The sequence below is a fragment of the Myotis myotis genome, unplaced genomic scaffold (genome assembly GCF_014108235.1).
Source record: "Myotis myotis isolate mMyoMyo1 unplaced genomic scaffold, mMyoMyo1.p scaffold_m19_p_2, whole genome shotgun sequence".
NCBI lineage: Eukaryota > Metazoa > Chordata > Mammalia > Chiroptera > Vespertilionidae > Myotis > Myotis myotis.
The window spans coordinates 151,244,164-151,256,223 of NW_023416324.1; the positions used below are offsets into that span (position 1 = coordinate 151,244,164).

At 42.2% G+C, this 12,060-nt stretch overlaps 1 protein-coding gene across 2 annotated transcripts in view; it reads left to right on the forward strand.

Moving 5' to 3' along the window:
* Positions 1 to 3,993, forward strand: part of ATP6V1A (ATPase H+ transporting V1 subunit A) — a 64,198-nt gene extending 60,205 nt beyond the window's left edge. For both annotated transcript variants that reach the window (XM_036349567.1, XM_036349568.1), the window contains exon 15: positions 1,627 to 3,993. In XM_036349567.1, the coding sequence (XP_036205460.1) occupies positions 1,627 to 1,719 (93 nt within the window). In that variant the 3' untranslated portion in view covers positions 1,720 to 3,993. The remainder of the gene's footprint in view (positions 1 to 1,626) is intronic.
* Positions 3,994 to 12,060: the final 8,067 nt, after the last annotated feature.

Below are 12,060 nucleotides of genomic sequence, written 5' to 3' on the forward strand. Positions count from 1 at the left end.
AATTGAGAATGATTCTCTCAATGTGTGTGTGTGTATAGTGTTGTTTGCACAAAGGTTGAAAGTAAACCTGTACAGTAGACACTCACTGAATCAAGAACTTTAAAATATTCATACCCTTGAGTCCTGTCATTCTACTTCAAAGCATATAATCCAAGGAAATAATCAGATTTTCATATGGATTTATGTCCAGAGTTGTTTATTAAACTTCTTAAATTTCATCCAAGAGTGGATAAGTACAATGTGGCATGTGCATTATGATAAGAATATTATCAAGTCATTACATGTTTCTTTTGAAAGAATATTCAAAGATATGGGGAAATGCTTATGGTGTAATGAAGGAGGAAATCAGGTTGCAAAGAAATTCTATATATAATTTGATTCAAATTATATTTTCAAAAATTAAATATTTATAGGAACAAGATAAAAATATGGTTGTAATAATAATAGTGATGATTTCTGGTAGTGTGATTAAAGGTAATATCTTTTTTTTATTTACATGCACATTGTATCAAAATATCACAGTTGCTTTTTTAAAAATATTTTTTTATTGATTTTCAGAGAGAGAAGAGGGAGAGGGAGAGAAACATTGATCAGTTGCCTCTTGTACACACCCATACCAGGACCAAACCCACAACCTGGGCATGTGCCCTGATCCGGAATTGAACCGATGACCTTTCGGTATATGGGATGATGCTCAACCAACTGAACCACACTGGCCAGGGCAACATCACAATTGCTTTTTAATGTCATTACATTTCTTCTGTAGCATTATTTTGTTGCTGGAGAGTAATATTCTCCTATTTTTAAGCACTTAGGAAATTTCCAGTTGTTGGTATAGCAACTTTGTTCATGCAGTTAGCTTTGTGAATTTTCCTAGCATAGATTCCCAGAAGTGGAATGATTGAAGTGGAATGATTGTGTCAGAGAGCTTAAGCATTTTAAAGTCTTTTTATACATGTTACTCAATTAAGTTGCTTTCCATAAGGATTTTAACTGTGGTGCATTTTAAGATTATTTTAGAAATCTTACTTTCGTGTCTCAATGTAATTCTATCAGACATTGAATAGTAAATGTCTAGTTTGACTAAATTAATTCCAACTATTATATATGCAGTGAAATGCATTTAATATGCTGCATAATTTTCCAATATTTTGCATGTTGTTGAGGATAAAGTATTGGTCATTGAGTACAGTTAGTAGGCAAAATACAATATTGAAATTTTATTTCTATTTGGCTGGGACAGGGGTCCTCAAACTTTTTAAACAGGGGGCCAGTTCACTGTCCCTCAGACTGTTGGAGGGCCAGACTATAGTTTAAGAAAAAAAACTATGAACAAATTCCTATGCACACAGCGGCAGCCAAAACACCCGGCAGGCTGGATAAATGTTTTCGGCGGGCCGCCTGTGGCCCACGGGCCGTAGTTTGAGGACCCCTGGTGGGGTATTACACCATTTACACATTTCTACCCTTAAAAGGGAAATAAGGATAATTTTCACTCCTGCCTGTTATTTACCAGTGTACCTCAATTAACCTAGTACTCAAAATATATTAAATATAAGCAACTTACTACATGTTCTGAAAGTTATTTGCCAAATGTAAATTGAATTCTGTCATGTCTTTTTTCAGGATCCAGTGAAAGATGGTGAGGCAAAGATCAAGGCCGACTATGCACAGCTTCTTGAAGACATGCAGAATGCATTTCGTAGCCTTGAAGATTAGAACTGTGATTTCTTCCTTCCTTTTCCTCAGCAAGCTCTCATATGTGTATATTTTCCTAAATTTCCCATCTCAAACCTTTTGCTGCTTTACTGTGCAGCTTTGAGACTAGTGCAGCTTTATGCCTCTTATCATTTGTTTCCCTGTTTATTTTGTAGGTCTTATACAAAACATTCCTTTGTTCCAGTGTTCCTTTCTCCAAAGTGGTGAATGTAGAGAATATGATATACAATGGCTACACTACTGTAAATTTGTATGTAGGCTGACGTCCCTCCTTGTCCTAGGTTTGCCCTTTCCTCATCGCCACTAAATTTAAACAAGCCTACTGCATGTACTGTCTTTGCAGTGAATTGGGGTGAAAGGTCAGTTTTCTTTACATTGTGACAGGTACTTTGTGAAATGATTTGATATCTATCTACATGGCAAGTTTATTTGCAGCTTAGCATTTTGCTAAGTAACTGCTTTGCAGGAAGTATTTGCTTTTTTAATAACATTAATGATTAATGTTTCAGTTTTGCATTGCTTCCCCAGCATAAATCAGGAATATTTATGGGGAACTGTTAGGAACTATGTTGTTTTTAAAACAGGCATTTTGGGGGCTCAGCATAATATATGGATCAATACTCTCTAAAAAAAGTGAAAAAGGAGCCAGATGGTCAAATTTAGATTAACATCATCTTGTTAAAGCTTATTCTGTCTCACTAGGAAAAATTCAGTATCAAGGACTATTCTGCATTATTAGGAAAGTCTTTTTAAAATTACATTTAGAACAATCACCAAGAACTTGATCCCCATTATACCCTTTTTCTTTTCCTCAAACATCTTAGAAGCCTGAGCTTCTAAGAATCATGTGGCAGTGTGATGGACACTAAAATGTCACAAAGAAGATATTTAGGAGTAGTTAAAGGCTGTTTGCACATTTAAGGACCGGCTGGGCTATCGTGATCCTTGGGACCAGAGTGGCATTATGTTTTTTGAAGATAATAGCGTGTGTCATATGTTCACATGTTTGTTCCCTTATTGAATTTTTGAACAACCAGTTTACTAATTATAGAAAATAATACTTTCTTTCATGTGGGTTTTGATTCATTTGCTCACAAGAGTCCTCAGAATATCTGTAGCCATAGCAGCATAACAGTTTCCGTTTGGTTTAATAGGGATAAAATTGATTCTCGTATCTGCTGATAGCAGAATCTGAGTCAAGTGAAAAAAGATCATTTCTGTCTGTCTTTTAAGTATTTGTACAATAAGGCTCATCACAGAACAGCCGAGAGCGACAGTTTCCCATTAACTCTTTCTGACCAACAGTGCTGGCACCATTCCTTCCTCTTTCTGAGAGGAAAGGGCTTGTGAACGTGTCTAACAATCTCAAATACCCCAATGTAATAGCATAAATAAAGTATTTATTTTATGCCTTAATAGGTTATTATTTAAATTTTTAGGTAATGTAGTTCTTTTGGTCTGATAAGGAAAGATGCAGGCAGTAGAGAATTCAGCTCTAGTTTGTTTAAATCCTTGCAAATTGCATGTTTTTACAGTTCAGGACAGGTATTCTTCCATACAACCTTTTATAACCTTTCAGAATACTGGAAGATAAAAATTTTGCAATGGTTTGTTGAGGTGTGGACTTAATGGTGCTGCTTAATCAGTTGGCTTCCAATGTGGCCTCCTATCCAGAAGCCCTACGACCAGTGGAAGTTAAAATAATTTCAAAAACTTTCTTTTCTACCTTAAATTTACCAGCAAACTAGAATTGTGATGGGAATGAATAATAGGATGAAGAAAGTTTGACCAAGTTTTTCAGGGTTTTGTTTTGTTTTGTTTTGTTTTTGTAGTTCTGAATTTGCAGTATACGTTCTTTACAACTTTTTAAGTATGTTGATGTTTGGGTGTGAAAATGCTAGAGAAACTATGCTCAGATATTCATTTTAAGTGTCCCTTCACCTATATGTTGTAGAATTCAGATTGGTCACTGATCATATTTCTTTAGTACGAATGTGTTAAAATGGCAACAGTCTTTTAAAAATGATGCAGTTCTGTATTTATTGTGCTGTGCCTGGTCCTAAGTGGAGCCAGTTAAACAAGATTCTTATGTATTTTTCCAGTGTTAAATCTCACACACTGTGCCCTTTAGAAATTTCCTTCCATCCTAAAGAATGAATAGAAGAGACCATACATATATATTGCCTCCTCATCCTTGAGATTTCACTCTCTATATGTGAAAAGTTGTGCATAATTGTTAAAATCTATGAAAAAATAAAAGTGGATTTAAATTAACTTTTTTTCCTGTGTGTGTGTGTGTGTGTGTGTGTGTGTGTGTGGCAAGATCTGCTAGAAAACATGCCACCTTGTTGTATTTTGATGATGTTTACAGTATAATTTTTAATTTTTTTATTTCTCCCTTTCTTTATAAATTGTTACTTAAGATAATGAAATTGAATTGGGGCTCTCACTATAGACTGCAAAAAGTCCTATAATCATATACACTATGATTTGGAAATGTAGTACACAAAATCCCATACCATTCTGAATATTGTTTTAAATTAAAGAAGTAAATGGTTTGTAAAGCACGCTTATAAATTAAAGGAGATAGTGGTACTTATTTCTGTTTTTGGTAAATGAACTAAAACCTGTAATTCAAATTTTGCAAGCCAAATTATTTAAGATTCAGTCTAGCAACATGTTACTTGGTACATATTTTATTTCCTTACATGTATTTTTAAAAAATATGTTTTTGTTAATTTCAGAGAGAGGAAAGGAAAGGGAAAGAGAGACAGAAACATCAATGATGAGAGAGAATCATTGATTGGCTATCTCCTACACGCCCTTTACTGGTGATCGAGCCCACAGCCTGGGCATGTGCCCTGACTGGGAATCGAACTTTGACTTCCGGGTTCCTGAGTCAACAGTTCAATCCCTGAGCCACACTGGCCAGACTCCTTACATATATTTTTAACAATTCCCAAGGAAGTAAAAAAGCAGTGTGGAGTGAACAATTCTATTACTATTGAATGTCAAAGTTATGTAGAGAGAAATATTTAAAAATTCATGAGAAAGCTTATTATAGAATGTTTGAGTAATTTTGTTGTTGTTGTTAATCCTCACCCAAGGATATTTTTCCATTGATTTTTTTAGCGAGAGTGGAAGGGAGGGGGAGATACAGAGAGAAAGAGAAACATTGATGTGAGAGAGACACATCAATTGGTTGCCTCCCACATGCGCCCCTACCAGGTATGCACCCTTGACTAGAATCAAACCCGGGACCCTTCAATACATGGGCTGACACTCTATACCAGTGATGACGAACCTATGACACGCGTGTCAGAGGTGACACGCAAACTCATTTTTTTGGTTGATTTTTCTTTGTTAAGTGGCATTTAAATATATAAAATAAATATCAAAAATATAAGTCTTTGTTTTACTATGGTTGCAAATATCAAAAAATTTCTATATGTGACACGGCACCAGAGTTAAGTTAGGGTTTTTCAAAATGCTGACACGCCGAGCTCAAAAGGTTTGCCATCACTGCTCTATACACTGAGCCAAACTGGATAGGGCTGTTTGGACAATTTTTAGTCTAATTGGTAATATCCCAATATCTTCTTAGTTTTAATGTATTGCTACAGTATAAGCACAAAGAAGGGAACCAACTTCCCCAAGAGGGGTGTGATAAAATTCCACTGAGGTTGTTCTAAGGGCTTCGTATAGTTTGAGTTTCCTAGAAGTTGACTCAGACAGTTAGTATTTGACTGCAGGCAATTTATTTGGGAGGTAACCATAGGGAACACTATTAGACTAGTAGAGAACTGAAATAGAATTGAAAGAAGCCAATAAAAGTGCTCATCATTGAGCAAGTCAATACTTTACCAGTGGTCGGCAAACTGTGGCTCGGCAAACTGCGGCTCGCAAGCCACATGCGGCTCTTTGGCCCCTTGGGTGTGGCTCTTCCACAAAATACCGACTTCTGCGCATGGGCCACAAAGTTTCAATCGCACTGTACATGCGCGCCCGCACGTGGTATTTTGTGGTATATTGTGGAAGAGCCACACTCAAGGGGCCAAAGAGCCGCATATGGTTCGCGAGCCACAGTTGGCCGACCACGGCTTTAGACTATTGAGAACAATTCTGCCATGGAGTTCTAAGAGCAAGTGAAGAATATGAACCTCAATTTTCCCACCTGGAGTGCAAGGGAGCTAGAGTGCTCTCATCAGTCATTGACAGCCAGCTCCTGTCAATCATTCATAGAAGGCTGTTCCCATAAAGACAAGGAGAGTCAATGCCCAGCACATGCATATAGGAAAATCAGACACTGGTGGCCACAGAAAGCCCTCTGTAAACAGGTGCAAATTGGTGTGCACTGAAATGGTAGTCATAGCCAAAGAGATTTATATAGGGCACTACTAGCAACTGCTTCAGGTTCCTTAAACAAGATGGCTTAAGTAACTGAAAAGCCATTGTTGCCTGGCCAGTGTGGCTCAGGGGTTGAGCATCAATCTATGAACCAGGAGGCCATGGTTTGATTCCTGGTCAGGGCACATGCCCAGGTTGTGGGCTCCATCCCCAGTAGCGGGTGTGCAGGAGTCAGATAATCAATGGTTCTGTCCCACCATTGATGTTTCTCTCCCTCTCCCTTCCTCTCTGAAACTAATAAAAAAATTTTTTTTTTAAAAGAAAAGCCATTGTTCTGCAAAATAAGGAAGTACCCTCTAAAAGAATCAGGATACTCTGAAAAGAGATTTGCTTATTTTTAAAAGAGAATCTTTTTAAAGAGAGTTTTAAAAAAAAATTTTGATTGATTTTTAGAGAGAGAATAGAGAAAGAGAGAAACATCCATGTAAGAGAGAAGCATCAATTGGTTGCCTTCTATACATGCACCAATTGCCTCCTATATATATCCTGACCCAGTATGGAACCTACAACCTAGGTATGGGCCCTGACCCAGAATTGAACCCACACCTTTTTGCTATACAGGGCAACACTCCAACTAACTGAACCACCCAGCTGGGGATTAAGTGATTATTTTATTTATTTTTTTTATTGACTTCAGAGAGGAAGGGAGAGGGAGAGAGAGAAACAGTAATGATAAGAGAGAATTATTGACCAGCTGCCTCCTGTATGCCCCACTGGGGATCGAGCCCACAACCCAGGCATAAGCCCTGACAGCGAATCAAATCATGACCTCCTGGTTCATAGGTCAACACTCAACCACTAAACCCACAACAGCCAGGCCTAAAGTGATAATTGACAGGTACATATTTGTTGACATTTTATTGTTTGTAACTATGTTGCTCTTTTTTTAAAATTTTTTTTAGAAAAGACCCTTTAACATTTCTTATAATACTGGTTTGTTCATAATAAACGATAGCTTTTTCTTGTCTGGAAAGCTCTTTATTTCTCTTTCAATTTTTTAATATTAACCTTATTGGGGTAACATCTATATATATAAAATAGAGGCCCAGTGCACGAAATTTGTGCAGGGGGGTTGTCTCTCAGCCCAGCCTGCACCTTCTCCAATCTGGGACCCCTTGGGGGATGTCAGACTGCCAGTTTAAATCGGCAGTCAGACATCCTTCTTGCAATCCATGACCACTGGCTCCTAACCACTCACCCACCTGCCTGCCTAATGCCCCCAACTTCCCTCCCCTGCCAGCCTGGTCTCACTCCCAACTGCCCCCTCCCCTGCTGGCCTGGTCACCCCCAACTGCCCTCCCCTGCCAGGCTGGTCTCACTCCCAACTGCCCTCCCCTGCTGGCCTGATCGCCCCCAACTGCCCTCCCCTGCCGGCCTGATGGTCCCTAATCCCCTGCCAGCCTGATCTTGCCCCTAACTACTCTTCCCTGCCAGCCTGATCTTGCCCCTAACTACTCTTCCCTGCCAGCCTGATCTTGCCCCTAACTACTCTTCTCTGCCAGCCTGATCTTGCCCCTAACTACTCTTCCCTGCCAGCCTGATCTTGCCCCTAACTACTCTTCCCTGCCAGCCTGATCTTGCCCCTAACTACTCTTCCCTGCCAGCCTGATCTCGCCCCTGACTGCCTCTGCCTTGGCCCCCACCTCCATGGCTTTGTCTGGAAGAAAGTCAGACGTCCAGAAGATGGCTGGTTGACCCGGTCTAATCAGCATATTACCCTTTTATTAGTATAGAAGCCTAAGCAACTGAACAACCTGTCGCTATGACGTGCACTGAACCCCAGGGGGTATATTCTCAGCACAGGAGCTGTCCCCTGGTGGTCAGTGTGCTCTCACAGTGGGAGCGCCGCTCAGCTGACTGACGGGTGCCAGATGCAGGGCTCACAGCTGTGAGCCTCTCCAGATCTGGACTGACTGGGTGCAAACCCACAGTAGGAGCAGCGGGGCTGGGATGAGCGGGAGCGGCAGGCAGGAGCAGCAGGCTGCATTGGACTGCCAATTTCGGCCTGATCCCCGCAGGCCATGTTGAGGGATTCCACCAGTGCATGAATCTGTGCACCAGGCCTCTAGTTGGTTAATAAAATTATATAGATTTCGGATGAACAATCTATACTAATAAAAGGGTAATATGCTAATTAGACTGGGAGACCTTCCAGGAGACCTTCCGGATGTTCTTCTGGACAAAGCCATGGTGGCGGGGCCGAGGTAGAGGTGGTTAGAGTCCAAGAGGGGAGGGCAGTTGTGGGTAATCAGACTGGTGCGGGGCAGGGACATTGGGGGTAAGCAGACTAGCAGGGGGGGCCAGTTGGGGGCAAGCAGCCATCAGTGGGGGTCAGTTGGAAGTGATCAGGACAGCCGGGGGGGGTAGTTTGGAGTGAGCAGGCCAGTAGGGGGGCAGTTGGGGGTGAGCAGGCCAGCAGGGGGGCAGTTGGGGGTGAGCAGGCCAGCAGGGGGGTATTTGGGGACAAGCAGGCCGGCAGCAAGGGGCAGTTGAGGGTGAGCAGGACAGCAGGCAGAGTGGTTAGGGGCAGTCAGGCAGGCAGGCAGGCAGGTGAGCTGTTAGGAGCCAGCAGTTCCAGATTGCGAGAGGAATGTTTGACTGCTGGTTTAGGCCCAATCCCTGTAAGCTGGCAGTAGGACATCCTTCAAGGGGTCCCAGATTGGAGAAGGTTCAGACCGGGATGAAGAACACCCCCCCAATGCACGAATTTCGTGCACTGGGCCACTAGTCTATAGTAATAAAAGCGTAATATGCTAATTAGACCAGACAGGTGAATGACCTTCCAGATGTCATTCCAGACATCCTTCCAGACGAAGCCACAGCGGTGGGGGCCAAGGCAAAGATGATTAGGGGCGATCAGGCAGGCAGGCAAGCGGTTAGGGGCGATCAGGCAGGCAGGCAGGCCAGCAGTTAGGAGACAGTGGTCCCGGATTGCGAGAGGGTGCAGGTCAGGCTGAGGGACCCTGTCCCCTGCACGAATTTTATGCACCGGGCCTCTAGTTCTATTATATATCATCATATATTGCATTGTGTGTCCACCACCCAAAATTAAACCTGTCACCATATATTTGACCCCCTTTACCATTTATTCCCCCACCTCCCTTCCCTCTGGTAACCACCATTCTGTTGTCTGGGTCTATGAGTTTTTATTTGTTTGTTTTTCTTATTTGTTCATTTGTTGATTTTAGTTTTATAGTCCACATGTGAGTGAAATCATATGGTTCTTAACTTTCTATGTCTGACTAATTTTTCATAGCATGATCTTCTCAAGATCCATCCACGTTGTTGCAAATGCCAATATTTCATCTTTTCTTATGGCTGAGTAGTATTCTGTTGTATATATGTACCACATCTTTTTCTAATCATCTATCAAAGGACACTTCAGTTATTTTCATATTTGGCAACTGTGAATAATACTGCAATGAACATAGGAGTGCAAGAAATGGAAAAAACAACAAAAACAATTCCTTTTGCAATTGCAAGCTCCGTCAGTTTTAAATAATAGCCTTGCTGGCCACTGGGTGTGTTGGTTCTGAGGCCTCTAGGGAGCGACTCAATTGAAGGTCTATGTCAGATGCTGCCTGTGACTGGCCATGGGCAACCTGTTTGTAGCTACAACATGATTCAGTTTGTTGATGCCTTTGGTGGGCCTGGGTGTGCATGGGAAGGACCAAGCTGTTCACCAAGGCTGGCTTCCACCAGCACTGAGCCCAGGGTCAGGTCGCAAAATTCACAAGGCACCTTAAGATCCCCCTCCACCTGCCAGCTGCTTATTAGGCTCAGTCACTAAAAGAGCCTCTGGTGGTATGCAAGGTGTATGAGGTAGGTTCTCAGTGAGTCACCAGCTGGGGGCAAGTAGTGTTCTCTAGATTCATACAGATTGAAACTGGGTGCCAGTGCTGGGTCTGAGGTCACTCATTGAAAGTCCCAGGATATGCAAAAGCCGGCTGCCACCCACGAAGTGCCACAGACACTTGTGGTGGGGTAGGTCTCAGAGTCACCAGAGGGAGGCCAGCAGACTTTATCAGATTTGCCCATATGAAGTGAGGGCTCTGCACTGGTTGGGTACTAAAGGGGAAAATGGCCCTGCCTTAGAGTCACACATCTCAATCTATCCCTTGACCTCCCGTGCTGGGGTACAACCCCAGCAGGTCCAGGGGTCCCCAAAGGTGTGGACAGATTCGTCAAAGAAGGAATGACACGGAGACAGCGTTCAGTTGATCAGCAGCCTAGCCAGGATCTCTAGCCAAGTTCTGTCCAGGATCTCCAGCGAAGTTCTGGTGTTTATTATCTTGTTACATCTGTATTTATACCAGTTGATTTTAATCCTGTCAATTTCTATTGCAAAGGTTAGGGCGTTTCTTATCTCCATTCCAGGGAGTAAAGATTATGTAGCTTAAGCGTGATTGTTTGTAGTTAAAGTGATTAACTACCCGCCTGGCACTTAGTTAAGGGGTTTTATCCCCTCCCTAACTTCAGGGAAAAATCCCTACCTGGGGAAACAACCTTTCTCAGAGAGGTGACCTTGGTTAAAACACACAGCGCTAAGGGGAGCAAACATATTAAGAACAGTATGCTATATACGCCAGGTCCCTTGAAACATATGCTGTGCAGATGTTTCTTTCCTGCAGCGACTGTGTCAAGCAGCAAGGATGGACCGGCTTCCGGCACTCCCGGAGAGCCTGAGCTTGGCAGGCAGTGCAATAAGGAGTCAGGAGGGTGGGGCTATTGCATTTTCCCAGGCTGATGCTGTAGGAGGGGACTGTTTGACCCCAAAAAAGATGGCATTTGTGGGCAGTGTGGGTGAGGTACTCAGCACAAGAACTATAGTGGTTGTCCAGCTCTCTCCCCAGAACCACCTAGTCTCTCCTCATGAGACTAGTTTGCTCCAAGTTGCCCTCCCTTTGCGAACGAGATTTTGTATTCTGGTCCTGTAAGAGGGTCCCTGGGTTTCTCGCAGCCTCCCGTCTCCCTGTGGCAGACAGAATCCTCACTGATTTTCACAGCCAGATGTATGTGGGCTCTTCCCAGCTCTGGTGCTGTGAGCTGGGAAGTCCAGCCTGGGGTTGAGACCCCACACTCCTGAGGGGGGACCTTTGTAGCTGGAATAACCCTTTGGATTCTCAGCTGCAGCATGTGCAGGGCCAGCCCTTTTCACATCTCCACCCTTCCTACCAGTCTTGATGTGGCCTTTTCTATATATCCTTGGTTATAAGACTTCTGTTCAGCTTGTCTTCAGTTGGTTATTCAGGTTGATTGTTCTATATCTTAGTTGTACTTCTAGATTGGTCCTGGGAGGAGGTGAGTATAACTTCCACCTACTCTGCCACCATCTTGGATCCCCTTCTTTTTGAATTTTTCAGTTTAGGAACTCTCAGTTCTCTTTGCAACCAATAATTCATCTTGTCAGGCAGCTGATCAGGATGTGGGAAATAGTCTGTTCTTGAAACAGAACAAAGCTAGCTGGACCACACAGTCATAGAATGCATTGGCTCATTAACTGTATGCAACTGGCATACAAACATGTAGTCAGATGTCACATACCACAGTCCTCAAAGCAGCAATGGACAACTGTCAAAAGAAGGTTTGATGTTTTAAATAATTATACATGTCTTAATTAGCTGTTCCTCAAATTCTTCTGAATGTAAGAACATGTGGGGACTATATGAATGATACAGGTTCCCAGGCCTACACCAAAACAAACTAAATTGGTATCTATTCTGGAGGAAGGGTATAGGAATCAATTTGACAAATAGCCTAGGTCAGTGGTTGGCAAACTCATTAGTCAACAGAGCCAAATATCAACAGTACAATGATTGAAATTTCTTTTAAGAGCCAAATTTTTTAAACTTAAACTATATAGGTAGGTACATTGTTATTAACTTAATTAGGGTACTCCAAAGGCTTAGGAAGAGCCACACTCAAGGGGCCAAA